This window comes from Tiliqua scincoides, chromosome 2 (assembly GCF_035046505.1).
Source record: "Tiliqua scincoides isolate rTilSci1 chromosome 2, rTilSci1.hap2, whole genome shotgun sequence".
NCBI classification, from domain to species: Eukaryota; Metazoa; Chordata; class Lepidosauria; order Squamata; family Scincidae; genus Tiliqua; species Tiliqua scincoides.
The window spans coordinates 155,451,471-155,468,917 of NC_089822.1; the positions used below are offsets into that span (position 1 = coordinate 155,451,471).

At 44.2% G+C, this 17,447-nt stretch overlaps 1 protein-coding gene across 1 annotated transcript in view; it reads left to right on the forward strand.

The window, feature by feature from the left end:
* Window positions 1-14,394: 14,394 nt before the first annotated feature.
* Window positions 14,395-17,447, forward strand: part of LOC136638845 (polycystin-1-like) — a 75,721-nt gene continuing 72,668 nt past the window's right edge. The window contains 2 exon segments of the mRNA XM_066612874.1: window positions 14,395-14,415; window positions 14,535-14,907. Coding sequence (XP_066468971.1) covers window positions 14,395-14,415; window positions 14,535-14,907 — 394 coding nt within the window.

The following is a 17,447-nucleotide window of genomic DNA, read 5'->3' on the forward strand; positions in this document are numbered from 1 at the left end:
GCCCATCTAGTCCAGCTTCCTGTATCTCACCAAATGCCCCAGGGAGCACACCAGATAACAAGAAACCTCATCCTGGTGCCCTCCCTTGCATCTGGCCTTCTGACATAGCCCATTTCTAAAATCAGGAGGTTGCGCATACACATCATGGCTTGTACCCCGTAATGGATTTTTCCTCCAGAAATTTGTCCAATCCCCTTTTAAAGGCGTCCAGGCCAGATGCTGTCACCACATCCTGTGGCAAGGAGTTCCATAGACCAACCACACGATTTACATGCTTCTTGAACAAACAACTAAAATGAACCTAATGCTGCCAAACACAAAGAAGAAACATTGATAAGACAGCAACTTAAACCAATAGAATTGAATGTAGCATTGATTTGCTATGGGGAAAACACCTGGTTTTAAACTACAGGGGGGAAAAAATCCAACAACCTTATCATTGGGGGGCGCATGCCCCTTCTGGAGTGTTTGTTGAGCTTCATGCTCATCAAATGTGGACCAGTCTGGTGGCCTTCCATTCCCCTTCACCTGGCCTTCCACAACAGCCAAGGCATTTGCTTACTCATGAGTAAATATGAACATGTAGCTTGATTTTGCTTTCCATAGGGCTCAATCCATTTGTTAGCTTGGAGGGAGAGACTTCCTTCTCAGGTGTTTTTTGGGGCCTGCATTCACTGGATTGGGACCATTCTGGTGGACTTGCATTTCTCTTGGCTCCCCTTCAAAATGAACTGAGGCATGGTCACCTACTTTCAAGTAAGTGCACAAGTAAGCTCAGTTTCACTTTCCATAGGGCTCCATGTATTTTCTTTCATTCCTAATGAAGGCTTTAAGAGGAAGGGCAGCTTCAGATGTTCACAGCTTTTTGTTTGAAGTGGGGTGGTCTGGAACTCTGTGTGTGTGTGTGTGTGTGTGTGTGTGTGTGTGTGTGTGTAAAATTTTTTAAAACAGTTCATTTATAACCAAGGAGGAGGAGATACAACATCTCATAAAACTAAAGCTTTGGACATAAAAGCCCAAAAGGTTCTGACCTGCTAGGGAATAATAAAATATTATTTGCTAATGATGAATCATCCCTTAAGCCAGTGGTTCTCAAACTTTTAGCAGTGGGACCCACCAGAAGTGATATCAGGACTGGAAGTGACATCATCAAGCAGGAAAATTTTTCACAGTCCTAGGCTGCAATCCTACCCACACTTATCCAGGACTAAATCCCATTTACTATCATTGTTAAAAGCGTATATATAATAGCTTGTTACAAGTACAGACCTGTAACATTTTCCCAAATGCAGTTGCATACCATGGTAGTGTTAAGTCCAATATATTAAAAAAAATTGAAATAAATGGGAACCCACCTGAAATTTGCTCATGAACCACTTAGTGGGTCCTGACCCACAGTTTCAGAAACACTGCTTTAAGCAGCTTGTTTTGATGAATAATTATTAAACTAGAACTTGCAAAAGGCAAGAGGGAGACATATCTTGCCCCAAGGCTGCCACCTTGTGGCACATCTTTGGCACAAATACTTATAGCATATTTAGAGACACTCTTGGTGTGCACAATACTGCCTGGGTCCCTCAAGTCGGTGTGGTGGTAGTTGGGCAGGTACAGAGCACAGTGGTTAGCAACCAGAACCCACTTCCAGCCCATCTCAATTTATCCTGAAACCAGGTTTACATTGGGGTGGTAGGTCACTGCCACCACCCAAGGTCATTGAAAATCAGACAGAAGGAGACTGCTGTAGGAAAACCTCCTTCTTAGCATACGGGAGAGCTCCCAAATCCCTGATAATCCTCTTAAGTCAGACAGTAGAGAAGGCTTGTGGTCTGGGAAGATGGGGCAAGTCAATGTCTCCCTAACGATCGAAGACCAAGCAAGTTAAAATGGGCCCATGGTACTTCTTGCAAATGTGCCTTATGGTAAGCTGGCATGCACAGGTCTGGATTGTGCCCTTAGTCATTTGCCTTGCAGGTGCAACCAGAAGGTGTATTTGATTGTACAGTTCACATTGTCTGAGCAGGGGTGAACAGGTTCCTGCTAAAGCTTCATGCGAAGATGTTTGGGGATTAAAAGTTCTCACCATCATGTTTACAATGTGGGATGAGCTGCTCATTCCTTGTATTGTGAGTGCCTTGTTTTCTTGATGCCTTTGTTTGTTTGTCCTGCCACAAGTAGTGTAGCCATGTCAATCCTACCAGGTTTGCAGGGATTAAGTGTTGGTGTTTGCATAACTGGGTAAATGAGTAGCATATATTTCTGTAATTTGCTGTTCCAGTAGGGTGAGAATGTACAATTCTCTTTTTCCCATGAGATAATTAAAAAAAGAAGCAAAACTGGGAAGACAGAATATGAGTGAGTTGTTTTGCTTTTTGCTCATAGAAAGGAGCGCAGATCCTGCTTTGAGCGTAGATTGCTTAAATCAGCTGAGGAAGGACACAGTCCTTTGGAACACATTTGAGAGATGTCTGTGCTGCAAAAGTGTTTTTATCAGTTGTTTTAGACATTTTCAGGGCAAAAGAATCCAAGATTTTCTCTTCCTAAAACAGAGGACATGTCTTAGCATATGCAATAGTGACCAAAGGATTGTCACTTTTAGTTTAATTCAGCACAAAGTTGTGGGTAAAGTCAATCATCTGCCCATCAGGTGCTACCAGAAGTTGTTTCATTTTATGGTGGATGTTGCGCACTTTGAAGATAAACACCATTATCATAAAGTCCCACATACTAGTATCACGAGGCAGTAGGTACTCTGCAGCTTGCCAGGCTACTTCACTCACCCTCATGTTCTGCAAATGGTTAAGATATAATTTGCAAAGGTATTTTAGCGTGAGAATTGGGGCTGACGATTAATGCTGTCTTCATTTCTTGATCGGTTATAGTGTGCATGATCTGAGATGTGTTTAAATTGTAAGTCACCTTGAGCCTTAGTGGAAAGTATCTAAGTAATGTTTCAAACAAATAAATGTTAGATGGTATTGCTTATTGGAACGTCAGGTGGTAGATCCACCCTCCAATTCTGTGTGATGCTACTGCCTGCCTGCCATTACATATGGACACAACATGTTTCCTGTTTGGACTAGCAACACAGACAAATACATACATACAACAGTATTTATATAATGCCTCTCTCTGTCTATTAGATAGCATTTAAGGCGGTTTACATGGGCAGGCTAGTCTAAAACACCATTTTTCAATGGTGGTTTTTACAATGTATTCTGTGAAGATTCACAGACCCCTCAGTCCTGATGTTGCTTTCACAGCGTGGTTGTCTTTCCTGGCTGCATACCATTGAGCTTCAGGAGGAGTCAGTAGATCATAAGCCTATAGTCCTCAATGTTTCCATTCTTTGCCAGCTGGCCTTTGAACACTCCCTCCCTCCCCCCACACACACTCTCACTGTGGTAATTGGCTCTTCAGTGACTCTGTCCTGCCACAACGGGTACAACAGCTTGTCACAGCCTGGCATCCATCTTTCATTCAGTAATAATAATAACAATAAAGATATTTATATTCTTGGTCGTCAGATTTCTCCTCCGACTTTAATCCAAGGCGGTTTAAATAAGCAGGCTATTCTAATTGCCTCCCACTCTCCACTTGACAGCAACTCCTCTCTGCCACCAAGGGTAACCGTGGTTAAATATGACCACGGATTCTCCTGCTTAGCTTCAGGTAGCACCAGTAGCTCAACCATCCGACCACACTTCCTGCCAAATAAAACAAGATGCTAACTCAGCTTCCTGCATACCTTCCCTATGCTTTAGTAAAGAAGCCTTCCAGAAGTTAACAGCCTGTCCTGGATCCTCACTCCATACTTGACTCTGTGGAGCTGCTTTGGCAGCTTTGGGATTCACAGCAATTCCCAGGAAAGTTGGCAACTCTTCAGGAAGGATAACCACTTGAGTTCATGGGCAGCCATTGCCCCAGACTGGACCAGTCCTTGAGGTACCTGGAAGTGCTGCATGCAATGAAACACCATGCCTGGGCTGGGCTGCCTCAGAAAACCCTGTGACTGTTGCTGTGGTCTTGAAATCAGTGAGACTAAATTCCAAATCAGCAGCATCTGATTATGCAGTGGCCATGCTGGGGAGTCCTTTATTCTCAGCAGTAAAAATAGCATCATTCCCCCAAGTTTCTAAAGCCATTTCTACTGGTGGCAAGTAAAAGTAAACAGTGGCTGAGAGGCCTGTTCTCTCGCACACCACAGAAAATGTTTTCAGTTTCCCAGCCTTTTTTTTGTACTTTGCCAGCTCTACACATTGAGGGCCATTTGCTTTGCTGTACAGCCAGAGATGCTAATAGGGGGAGGGAGTATTTTTTTCCTGACTGTTGCTGATCTGGTAGGAGCTGACAGACAAAGCATGTAGGAGTTTCTCAGGGCCCCCCTGCTGCGTGCAAATGGGATAAAACCGAGGGATGATAGAAAGCAGCCAGCAGTTATGTTAGAAAACTTTAGGCTCAAGTCACTGCACTGCTCCTGCATGGAAATGCATGCCACATCTGAAACGCATCCTTAAGAGAGTTTCCAGTCCTTCCTAGAAATTGCTATGAGTCGCCACACTACCATGCCAGCTCCACAGATCCAGGATTAGAACGAGGACCCAGGACAGGATTTTAGTTCTTGGGAGACTGATATGCGGGACCCACGATAGGATTTTAGTTCTTGGGAGACTGATATGCAGAAGTGTTAGGCCAACTCCTCAAAGGAACTGAAGATATTTTCTGGACTAAACTACAGGATGAAGAGAGTGCCGTCCGTGTAATTGGGAACAGCAGATGACAACAGCTGGGGAAGGGAGGTAGGAGAATCTTCAGGAAGCTGTGAAACCACAAAGGTTTTCACTGGAGAACCACACGAGGAAAGGAGCAGGCAGGTGGTTTGATGCAACTGCAGCTGGGAATGAATGGCTGCTGCAGGGCTAGCTTAAGCTAAGTGCATATGGGAGAATCCCTCATGAAAAGTCAGCAGAGAGGACTAGAATTTTACTCCCCTTAATATTTTTGGGTGACTGGTTGCAATCAGAATCCAAACACTGCAAGCAGGCTGGAAGACCATCTCCGTCATTCAATCACTCGGAGCACTCGCAGTGAGGAGTGTGCAATCTTTTGCTTTTGTGGCACTGCTTCATTGTTTGCTAACAAATATGCCGCAGGTGATTCATTCCAGAAGAAACCAAATCCCCAGGCACTGAACTTCTTTCTGCGAGGCTGTCTTTGTTACTCAATCTTTGTAGCAAAAACAGGGATGTGAAACTGGTGCCAGGTTTATGCTCCACAAGGATGATTTTTGTAGATACTGAGAGCCAAATAGATTTGCAATCTCTCTTTTTTCCAAGGAGCCACCATGCCTTGGGTACAGTTAATTGTATTTATAGTAAACTCACTGTGACCTGGTTTGCTTCCTCCTCTGTCTCTCACTTTTGTCCTTATCTGTAAATTCTTTGAAGATCGGTGTGAGATCATTGTAGATTAAATATATTTGTGTAGTGTAACCTGAGTGGCAGGATTGTGGAAAATAATGTAGCAGGGTGCATTTGAACCCAATAACCAGGGGGTTACCTGGATATAAAAGGGGTAAAAACTAGCCATAGGTATTCCTGACAAATCAGGTGAAGGTGGAGAGTTATATATTGCACGTTTTGCCATTCATCTCAGTCATCATTCACTATTACCCTCCTTGAGAAACCAAGATAGTGAGCCAGAGAGACCATTGGTCTGATGAAGCAAGGTCTTTTGTTTGTGGAGTGAATGAAGCCAGAAGATCAGACTATGCTTTGAAACTAGTAACTTTGCTGGGAAAATGTGTGTTTTTTTCACCCGCTCTGTGCTTGCACTACTGTCCCAAACAAAGGATTCCCTGCTCATCCAAAGGCATGGTAACTGGTGAGTCTAACCATGGTGGAGTTTTTTCTGGTTCCACCACTCTTCTCTGTGGGGCACTACTGTGTTGCATCCTTAGTTTAGGTGAAGCACCTGCATTTCCAGCAACAGGAGGAAAAACTGGCCTGAAAGCCAAACCACTAATGCAATGGAGCTCAGGTAGGTGCAAAGCAGGTTCTTGGAAAGACAGGATCCAGGGGTTGGAGGACAGAGGGGGGCACCCAGCCACAGAGAGGCTTGGAGGTATAAAGAGAATAGCTTCACCAGCCAGCACCGAATGCCAAAGTGAGAATGAAGAGATCTCCGTGTCTGTGTGCCCAGCGCGGTGTGCCTGTACATTCACAGTAGTGAACTGCTCCCACTTGAGGTTGCTGGAAATTCCTATCCAAGATCCCTGCTCACTGAGAAGAACAACCCTGTAAGTATGCTCCAACAAATTGGGGAGAGGGGATGCTGCCTTCTGACTTGCCATGGACCACTAGGAATGATGCAAGGAAGCTGAAGCATGTTTAACGGTGCTGAGTGGTGCCATCTCATGGGAGCAAACACGCCTGGAATGTTGGTCAAACTTAGCTGACACAGCACCTTGCCAAAGAATGCTCACTCCTCTAATTGCATGCGCTGGCCCCTGACCTCTTGGCTGAAGGCATGGAGCTCTGAGGGAAATGGGCAAGGAACAGCAGTGATTTATTACCACCACTTGCCCATCCCTGATAGATTGTAAAGCTCAGACCTGTACCCCACTGGACACTATCTGTCAGCCTAATTTATAGGCATGCTCCAGAACCAAAGTCAAGGGAGACTTTCTGTATTGGGATAATAGGATTGTGCTCTTATCTAGGATGCTGCATGTCAGATATGAAATTAAAGTTACCACCAGATACCATCCAAAACAGAAATAAATCTAAGGCTCTGGTCATGCAGGACCATGTGCTGAAATCGCAGAGCACATTGTTGCAGTGCAGTGAATCCTGTTTTCTAATATTTCCCTCTCTTGCTCTCCGGTTTAAGCACTGGATATTTTCACACAATGGTTGGCAACTTTCAGTCTTGAAAGACTATGGTATAAGCCTACAGCACCCAGTATTCCCAGGCGGTATCCCATCCAAGTACTAACCAGGCCTGACCCTGCTTAGCTTCCGAGATCAGGCAAGATTGGGCATGTGCAGGGTAACAGTTGCTTTCACACATGCCTACACTTTCAGTTACCCTGCATCATGAGTTTTATTGACTCTCAGCATACCAGATAACATCTGGGGCATAAGAGCCCTGCAGAATCAGGCCCAAGGCCCATCTAGTCCAGCTTCCTGTATCTCACAGTGGCCCACCGAATGCCTCAGGGAGCACACAAGACAACAAGAGACCTGCACTCTGGTGTCCTCCCTTGCATTTGGCATTCTGAGAGGCCTTTAATGCATTAAAATATGAAGAGATGGCAGCACAAGGGGAGTGGATCAGCTAATTAAGGAAACTGTTCAGCTGAGCAGAGTTTCTGTGGGGACAGGGGGAGTTTCTGGGAATAATTCTCCTCAGAGACCCTTCTTCAGGTCTCCCCACCTTCAGACATGCAAGGCAGTAGTGTGACCTGAAATGGGGCTTTTTGGTCGTGGTGCCCTGACTTTTGAATGATGTCCCCAGGGAGATTTGCCTGACAATTTTCCTAACAAGTCCAGGTTACCTGACCAACTGGGCCAATAAACCAAAATCTATATACCAGAACAAACCAGTTAGCTCTTCAGCTGCCTCCTAGCTAGATCTTCCTTTTGCTTCCATGCCCTCTGCCTTTCTGCAATATGTGAAAAATAATATTGGCCTGCCTTACATGACTGCTGTAAGGGTTGTGAGATAAGTACGTGAAACGCTTTGAACACATAACACTCAATGTAATACATGCAATTTTTCAGTCCATAATAGGGAAATAATTGTGAACACAGGGTTGATCCACTTAATTTCTAGGAAAAGAAATGCTGGAATCCAAGTTAACCTGGAAACATCACATTCTGATATTGTGTCCCTTCTTTCTAATCTCCAGTGTGTGTGGACTTTCTTCTGTGGTTACTAAATGGAGAAGAAAATGCACTCTGTACCTGCTCAAGGGCACTTTCATCTATTTCCACTTAGACATTTTTCAGGTTTAAGTCCTGGCACTGAACACAGATTCTGGTGCTGAGCCCTAGCACAAATGAAGCACAGTAGGCTTGTTCTGACAATGAGTGAGAAGAAAATTGGTATTGCGTATAAGTAGTAATCAACACTGAATTAGAATGATTTCTCATGGGCTGACAAACTGGAAACATTTTTTACCCCACCTTTTTCTCAAGGGCTCCAAGGGTGTCCTTGGGAATACACTGTCCTTTCTCCATTTTATTTTCAAAACAGCCTGGTGAGGTAGGTTAGGCTGAGTCCAGGATCATCCAGTGAACTTCATGCTGAGTAGAAATTTGAACCTGGGTCTCCCCAATCTTAGTCTGACATACTAACTATTACACCACTCTGGCTCCCCATTTTAAAGCATGAATTAATTTTTGTCCCATAGTCGAGAAAATGTTTCTTTTTTTATACACTCTTTCAAGAAACACTAATTAAAGAGACTCTGCCTGCCTGCTTTAGGGTAAGTGTTTTGCTCCCTGCAGCACAATCCTATGCATATCTACTTAGAAATAAGTCCTATTGTGTTTAGTGGAGCTTACTCCCAGGAATGTGTGCATAGCAGACATTAGTATTGTAGCCTATTAGTATTTGCAAACTAATACATCCAGCTAGTCCAAGATGAGCACATATTTTTGCCAAAGCACGAAAATCTATCTAGTACTGTAGTTAGATGGGTGTCCTGTATTCAAGGGCATTTGGGATTCAGTTGTGTAGTAGACCATGGTGTGTTCCAGCATATGCTTGGAAAGAGTGGTGTCCTGAAAGATCTCAGAAGCTGGATTTAAATGCAAATACTGTAATTCTACTTAGCATTTATATTACACATTTCAGTTGTCCTTCACCTTTATAACTCACATGGCTTAACAACAGCACCACACCAGGCTTCAGCTTGAAGAAATTGGCTAATAGCAGGGAACAAAGAGTGTTCTGTAGCTTTTCTGTTGAAAATCACTAGGGCAGTGATTTTCAACCAGTGTGCTGCAAATGGCCCACAGGTGTGCTGTGGGAGTTTTGGGTACACCTGTTGGCAACCTTCAGTCTCGAAAGACTATGGTATCGCGCTCTGAATGGTGGTTCTGGAACAGCGTCTCGTGTGGCTGAAAAGGCCGATTTGGGAGTGACAATCCCTTCCACACCAGGAGCAAGTGCAGTCTGTCCCTGGTCTGTCTCCCTGGCTATGGGCCTTCCTTCTTTGCCTCTTTGCCTCAGACTGTTGGCCAAGTGTCTCTTCAAACTGGGAAAGGCCATGCTGCACAGCCTGCTCCAAGCGGGCCACTCAGAGGCCAGGGTTTCCCACCTGTTGTGGTCCACTCCTAAGGTCTTCAGATCCCTCTTGCAGATGTCCTTGTATCGCAGCTGTGGTCTACCTGTAGGGCGCTTTCCTTGCACAAGTTCTCCATAGAGGAGATCCGGCCATCATCCATTCTCACAACATGACCAAGCCAACGCAGGCGTCTCTGTTTCAGCAGTGCATACATGCTAGGGATTCCAGCTCGTTCCAGGACTGTGTTGTTTGGAACTTTGTCCTGCCAGGTGATGCCGAGGATGCATCGGAGGCAGCGCATGTGGAAAGCGTTCAGTTTCCTCTCCTGTTGTGAGCAAAGAGTCCATGACTCGCTGCACTACAGAAGTGTACTCAGGACACAAGCTCTGTAGACCTGGATCTTGGTATGTTCTGTCAGCTTCTTGTTGGACCAGACTCTCTTTGTGAGTCTGGAAAACGTGGTAGCTGCTTTACCTATGCGCCTGTTTAGCTCGGTATCAAGAGAAAGAGTGTCGGAGATAGTTGAGCCAAGGTACACAAAGTCATGGACAACCTCCAGTTCATGCGCAGAGATTGTAATGCAGGGAGGTGAGTCCACATCCTGAACCATGACCTGTGTTTTCTTCAGGCTGATCATCAGTCCAAAATCTTGGCAGGCCTTGCTAAAACGATCCATGAGCTGCTGGAGATCTTTGGCAGAGTGGGTAGTGACAGCTGCATCGTCGGCAAAGAGGAAGTCACGCAGACATTTCAGCTGGACCTTGGACTTTGCTCTCAGTCTGGAGAGGTTGAAGAGCTTTCCATCTGATCTGGTCCGGAGATAGATGCCTTCTGTTGCAGTTCCAAAGGCCTGCTTCAGCAGGACAGCAAAGAAAATCCCAAACAAGGTTGGCGCAAGAACACAGCCCTGCTTCACTCCACTTCGGATGTCAAAGGGGTCTGATGTGGAGCCATCGAAGACAACAGTGCCCTTCATGTCCTTGTGGAAAGATCTGATGATGCTGAGGAGCCTGGGTGGACATCCCATCTTGGGGAGAATCTTGAAGAGGCTGTCTCTGCTGACCAGGTCGAAAGATCTATGAGATCTTCGTGAGATCTATGATGGCTATAAAGAGTATTATTAGGACTGTTACAGGTACTACTGAATGAGAGCTAGAAAGAAGCGACAATAGAAATCACTGAATATCAGAATGAGCATATTTTTCACAGGTGTCTTGGATATTTGTTAGTGTAATGAACTGAGGAAGAAGAAAGAATTATAGGAATGGAATTTTGCTAAAATAACTGGTCATATTTTTGAATTTTAAAAGATCGAATGTGTTTGAGTGTTGAGAATGAGAAAATCAGACACTGCAAGGGGAATGCAAACTCAAGAATTTATTTTTTCACATTTTTATACCGCCCTTCCTCCAAAGAGATCAGGGCGGTGTAAACAGCTGCTCCCTTCCTTGTCCTCACAACAACCCTGTGAGGTAGATGAGGCTGAAAGTGACTGGCCCAAGGTCACCCAGGAAGCTTCGTGGCTAAGGGGGGATTTGAACCTGATTCATCCTGGTCTAAGAAAACAGTCTGAGCCTGAACACCAATCATTTAGTGGAAAATGGCATCTTTTCTAAGGCTATCTTCAAAGGCACTTTCCATGTTCATAAGAAGAACCCACTCCCTGAATTCAGGTTCCAGGGCAAAGCCCTGGTGAATCTTGATTCAAATTGAGGGCCCAATCCTATCCAATTTTCCAGTGCTGGTGCACCTGTGTCAATGGGGCATACACTGCATCCTGTGGTGGGGAGGCAGTCACAGAGGCCTCCTCAAGGTATGGGAACATTTGTTCCCTTACCTCAAGGTTGCATTGCAGTTGTACCAGTGCTGGAAAGTTGGATAGGATTGGCCCCAAGTCCTGCCCAGCAGCCCTTTTGTACCATGAAGTAATCATATGGAGCACAATACTGTGTAATATTGAATCAAGGAGCTGCCTGACACATTGAAGGTCTGTAACTCTGTTTTTAATGCAGTGACCTCTCTCATAACTACCTGAAAATAATCCGAAGAGAGGAGCTGGATGGGTACTCCAATGTTCAGATACTGTAAGTACATTGTTGCACACAATCTCTCTAGCCTAGCACTGTTGATTTCTTCCCACTGATCTCAGAGTCACAACATGAAGTCTGGAGAATGTTGCTAGCCTATGAGAACCTGCCACAACTTCTCTATAGCTAGATCAGGCTCCAAAGGAATAATCACAAAGCAAGAGGTCAGAGGCAGAAGGTGCAGCCAGAATCAGGCTGTGGCCAAGCAAGCACCAAGGCAAACTGTCAAACAGCAAGCCAGAAGCAAGACTGTGTGTGGCTGCTCTGAGAATTGCTCAGAGAGTTGGGCTAGCTTGGGGGTAGAGATTTTATAAGACCTACAGTCAGCTGACCATATTCAGGTTGGGTCAGCTGACAGCTTTGCATTGGCACCTAGTAGAAGGGACTACTAGGACATTTACTGTACTTGACCTGGCTTGCTGAAGAACCAGGGTGTATTTAGGGTGCAGGAATTAAGACTATCTGCAAGGTGGCCCAGTCTGAGACATACACACCTGCATACAACAGTACCTTCCAGAACCATATACTGAGATTACTGTCACATCCTGACAGAAGGGGGAGGGATCACAGTTGTCAAAAGTTTATTCTTCCTTCCAGGTTTAGTCCATCCATGAGACTGACCAAGCAGTTGTCACAGACAGCAGATTGGTGGGGGGGGGGAGTGCGCACCACTCACCCACGTCCAGTGCAGCTCCTTCTCTTCCCACTCCCTTGATTGGAAAAGGAAGAGTGGAAGAGGAAGTGTGATGGAGAGAAGAATCTAGCTTCAGGCTGGCATGTCACCCCATGAGGGGAGGACAGCATTTGGCACACTGCCTCAGGCTCTAAGAAGTTTTAGACCAGCCCTGTTTCAGGGGCAAACACCTTGTATGAAGTTTGAATTTTCTGCCTACATTTCTTTCTGGTCTTAATTCTCCAGGGATCTGAGCTTCAACTGCATCCAGTCCATTGAGGAGGGAGCCTTCCACCATCTGGGCAAACTCAAGACTATGTATGTTTGCAATATAATCTCTCTCCATCCCTCTCTTGGTATTTTTTTTCCAGTGAATCCATTCATTTCCTCCATACCTTATATTAATCCCCACAATAAATCATGGGTGTGTCATGGAAATGTGTTTCCCCAGCATTAGGAAAAGTGTATATGATTAGTTAGTTCTTTCCTTCCATTTTTCTGGAGTTCTATGTTCACTAGAAACTAACGGAGAAAGCTGGCTGAAAGCTTGCTTTGTTTTAAATTGATTCCTAGGGGTTAGATGGTGGCCTCCCACATCCAAATCCAATGATTTAAATAAAAAAGAGGCCATGTTTACAGACTGACAAATATCTGCTGTTTATTGTGCCTTCTCTGGCTATGTAAATATTTCTCTCTTTGGATCTGGAAATTTGCCTTATTTTTCTCTTTAGGGTGAGGGTTAGTGGGTGAGGGACCCAGAGGCAGTTAGATGGAAGTTAGCAAGTTAATAAACTAACAAATTGGTAGATGCGTCACAGATTTTAGGTACATAATTTATCTTAGGAGAACATCCACTGATTGCCTCTCAGCTTCTGAATTCCTTCAAAGTGTGTGTGTGTGTGTGAGAGAGAGAGAGAGAGAGAGAGAGAGAGAGAGAGGATGCACTCAACAAAGACAGGTAGGATCAGAGCAGCCTATTGAAATTGTAATGAGCTAAAAGAAACACAATCAGCTGGGATTTTTTAAAAAATGGTTCAACACACTACTGTATGCAGTTTTGGGAAACAGGTTTCTGTATGTGCTCATGCTGAGGGTCTTTATTCCTGACTTCCCCCTTTCATCCTCCCCCAACAGCAATCTTGTTGCCAACAACTTGACATGTGATTGCTCCTTGCAAGGGCTGCTGGCTTGGGCACGGGAGAGGCAAATTCTCATGAGCAATGCAGAATTGCTTCATTGCACCTCACCAACAGTCTCTGGCAGTATCAAACTACTGGACCTGCCTCTCTTATCACTGAAGTGTGGTGAGTAACGTACCTTTGCGCTGGCTTTTGGGGCCCAGGAGAAGGGAATGTCTTTGGTTTGTGACAGCTTTCAATACTTGTGCCTTCTTCCTTCACCTGAGAACTGCCCACCTGTGAAAGCTCCATGGAGTGTGTCTCAAGTGTGTCTCATGAATGGAGGTGATGGAGGAATTCATCTTACATGTGATTGGTTGGGATGACACTATTGCGAGTTAAGGGACCCTTTCTTTCTAAGCCCATTGTATTGCTGGCTTTCTTTCTAGCCTCTTTGTGAAACTCAAGTCCATATTTCATAGAAAGACTCATAATTTTCATTCCATAACATCAGGATGTTTTATTTTCACAAATCTGCAAGTTAGCTGTACCTTTATCTGCACCATTAGATTAGCTGCCCTTTGTTGAGTTGTATACCAAATATACATTTACTCTTAGCAAAATCTGTTTTGTAGAAAATTACAGTTAATAAAATTGCAATACTGTTATCTGTACAACAGCAGAACTCATACTAGTGATGGCAGTTGTCTAAGGCCTTGTCTATCTGTCTGCAGTATTTCTATCTGTCAGTGCCTCTCAGAAACAGCTGGCAGGAAGTCTGTTGGAGATCCAGGCCCATGGTGTCAATCTCTCCCCATTCTGCCCCATTTCTCTTTCCCTCTCTGTCAATATTCTGTCTGCAAAATGGGCATAATTTTTTGCCCACTTTGCTGGAATGATTCAGGAACAGATTGTTAGGTTCACCAAAAATAGGCAAAGCAGTGCAGAGCTCTAAGAGAAACAGAGGCATAAGACAGAGATTTACATGAGATTCCTAAAGGATTTCTGGAGGGTCGAGGATATGAAAGTATCCCCTGCCAGTGATGGTAAAGAAAAATAACTGACAGGAGGAAAGACAATTTAAAATTCAAAGTGCAACACAAAGATCTAAAGAAGTTCCCCACACTTAATCTCTAGGGCAAAGTTAGGAGGATGTCTCATTTTCCTTGTCACCCCTTCTGATGAGCTATTTTGTTAGGTTTGTACAAGCTGTAGGAATAAGGAATGATCCAAAGTGATTACAGGGTGAGAGATCGATTTCTCCCTCTCTTGAAATTATGTTCATGATATGTTTGAGCTTGTAAATAAGAGGAAGAGAAATTAAATATGAATTGAGTCTTTTCCCTCTTCCTCTTTTGGTTTAGGTGAGGCTCTCGTTCTCCATGTTGCAACATAGCAGTCAGCTGGTTGAGTTCATTGCTGAAGTTCCACTGCCTGGCACTTGGTATATCTGGGATTTTGGAGATGGAAAAGGGCTCAACACTACCAGCCAAAAAGTGCAGCATATGTACCTTCCTGGCACCCATACAGTAATGGTCAGAGCCCTGACAGCTGGAAAGAGTCTCCTTCACAGAGCAACTGTCCATGTAGTCTTGCCTTTGAAGGCAGCAAACTTAAAATGCCCTAAGGTTGTGATAAAAGAGCAGAAGAATATTAACGTCTGCATCCGTGTCCAAGGAGGTACTGATCTGTCTGTCGTCTGGAGAATTGAGGACCCAACAGGACAAGACATTCTTGGTGAGAGATGCTATGGTGGTGTAATTAGTGGACAGGCAAATCAGTCATTATTTTCTTGGAAGTGAATTACCTCAGAGTCAAAGGTGGAGTTGCCAACCATGGGCTGCAACAAGGGATGGCATGGCAGTGATATATTTGTCAAGAAAGCCTCAAAAAAGTATCAGAGACTTGCAGTACCAACCTCAGGGAGGGTGTTCTCGTTCCAGTTATCCAATCTTTGGGGCCTTCAAAATGGAGGTCAGAAGAAGGAAGCGGAGTACAGCCACAAAACCTAGAAGTAGGGAGGAGACAAGATGAAGAGAAGCAGAATTATTTTAGACAGAAAAGTGGTAGGACTAAAAAGGAACTGGAGGTTGACAGACTGTTCTTGAAGACCGACACTAGGAGATTTGACTCCATGGCTACCTCAAACATACGAGGCCTTTCTTAACTCATTTCTAGGACCTTTATGCACTTTTGAGAGAGAAATTCTTTAATAAGGAGTAAGACTCTTGCATGTGCCACACTAGCATGATGTCACCTTGGTTTTATTATTTTGTTTATGTTTTATTATTATTTATATATCCCAGCTTTTAATAAGACATGTGCACACAAGGTGTTAGGATAGTGAAGGCCAGAGGGAGAGATCGATAAGGCAGAGACTGGCAAAAGCCAGCTGACTGGTCAGTATGAGGACAGCTCCTTCATAGAGACCTTTAGTGTAGGGGAGTAGGAGCTGTGTAACCAGGGAGACTTGGGGCAGCCAGAAAAAAGGCCTTTCCTGAGAGGGAGAGGGAGTGAGTTGTAGAACAGAGCCCTTCTAAAAGGCATTGGAGGCAGGAAGCCAGGACTGGAAGTAGCAGCCAGCAGCATCGGGCACAGCTCTCAGAAGGCAAAGAACACTGTCCTGCCCTCAGAGATCAAGCAAGTGAGAGAAGGGTCACTTTTTAATTTTTCTTAATCTGGGAGCTGTGATGAGGTCATCTTAGAGCCCTCATCTAGATCGACAGCCATTCCCCCAACCTCCTGGCCCAGGATTCTACTGAGGTGGAGGATGGCAAGCCAGGGATTCCCACCATGGTGGCTCCTGCTCCTACTGCTGGGCAAAGTGACCACAGGTATGTGAAGGAATTTTTTTTCTTTAAAAAAAATATGGAGTTCTTTCTTTAAAAAATATGGAGTTCTTTCTGGAAATGGTGCTACCATAAGTGAGGAAAGGGGAACATTGTTACAAAATCTCTTAACACAGGTTAGTTACCCTTAACAAATTTAAACCATTCTTTTATTCACAAGCAATTCCACCATTTCTCTGAAGCATTTTACCGTTTTTTTTTAAAGCATTTGAACTTAAAGGCACAATTATTACTAGAAGAGGGAATTTGGGCAGGTGAAGCTTTTTAAACCCTTCCTTGTTGAGCTGCATCTGCCAACATTCCCTCTTCTATACAATGGCTAAAGGTATAGGCACTCTACTCCTTTGCATCTGGTAACCCTATTAAGGGGTCCTTTGCAGACAATGACAGAGTCCATGGTCAGGTGGGGAGAGGAAGTTGGTTTACTTGAGCTGTTTGGGCAATGTAGGTTTGGGGAGATGCAACATTTTGTTGCAGGTCCCTCTGGTATACTTTACAACCATGAGTGGCATAGAACAATCTTGCATCTGCATCTTCCCCAACTTCTCCTTTTTAAAAAAAACAAAAAGGATTTGTGTTTTTGGCATCATACCTAGTGTACAGACCCTGTTAATTTATAATAATAAGCTGTTCAGTGCAAAACCCCTGAATTGGCCCAAGATACTACTGCTTCTGACCCACAATTGCATGAGCCTGTAATACAGCAAGGCATGTGATCATTTGTTCCCATTTTACAGGTGGGAAATGGGGCATAATGCGACTTCTCCAGGCCTTCACAGTTTAATCCATGTGCTTGTACTTGACTCAACAGACCCTGTTTTCTTTCACCGACATTCCTCAGAGTTCCTGGATGATCTGAACAAAATTAATCAAAGGAAACATGCATCCAAATATAGATTGGGGATATCCTGTTGGTTTCCACACTAGCATTGGGTGTACAGTCATAAATATAAGCAAAGGGATTCGCCTATGGTGGTGTGTAGAAGAAAGGGAGAGGCAGCAGGAGTTAACTTGAGTAAACCGGAGAAAGGTGAATAGATGAACAGTGGCCAGTAGGTCTTCTATTTAGCAGTGATTTGGTAGAGCAATTGTTATAACTTTGCAAATAATCGTACGATAGTGACTATTCCCAACTCCCCCTTTCTTTTACTAGCCGCCTTGAAGACACATTTGTTTCACTTGAATGACTTGTAAGAGAAAGGAGCCAGCCTTATTCCAATTTATGAACATTTCACTGCCCGGTTGCTTGAAGGTCATTCATAGTGGCTCTGGGCAACCCAATAATCACTAATGAGTACTGAATTTACAAGCCTGACTCTGACACTTAGGGAGGAAAAACCATTTTGAATTGTATTTTCAGAAAATGAAAAGTTCCTTGTATTTTAAGTAAATGAGGAGGAAGGGTCTGGCCTAGCTATTTCCTAATGT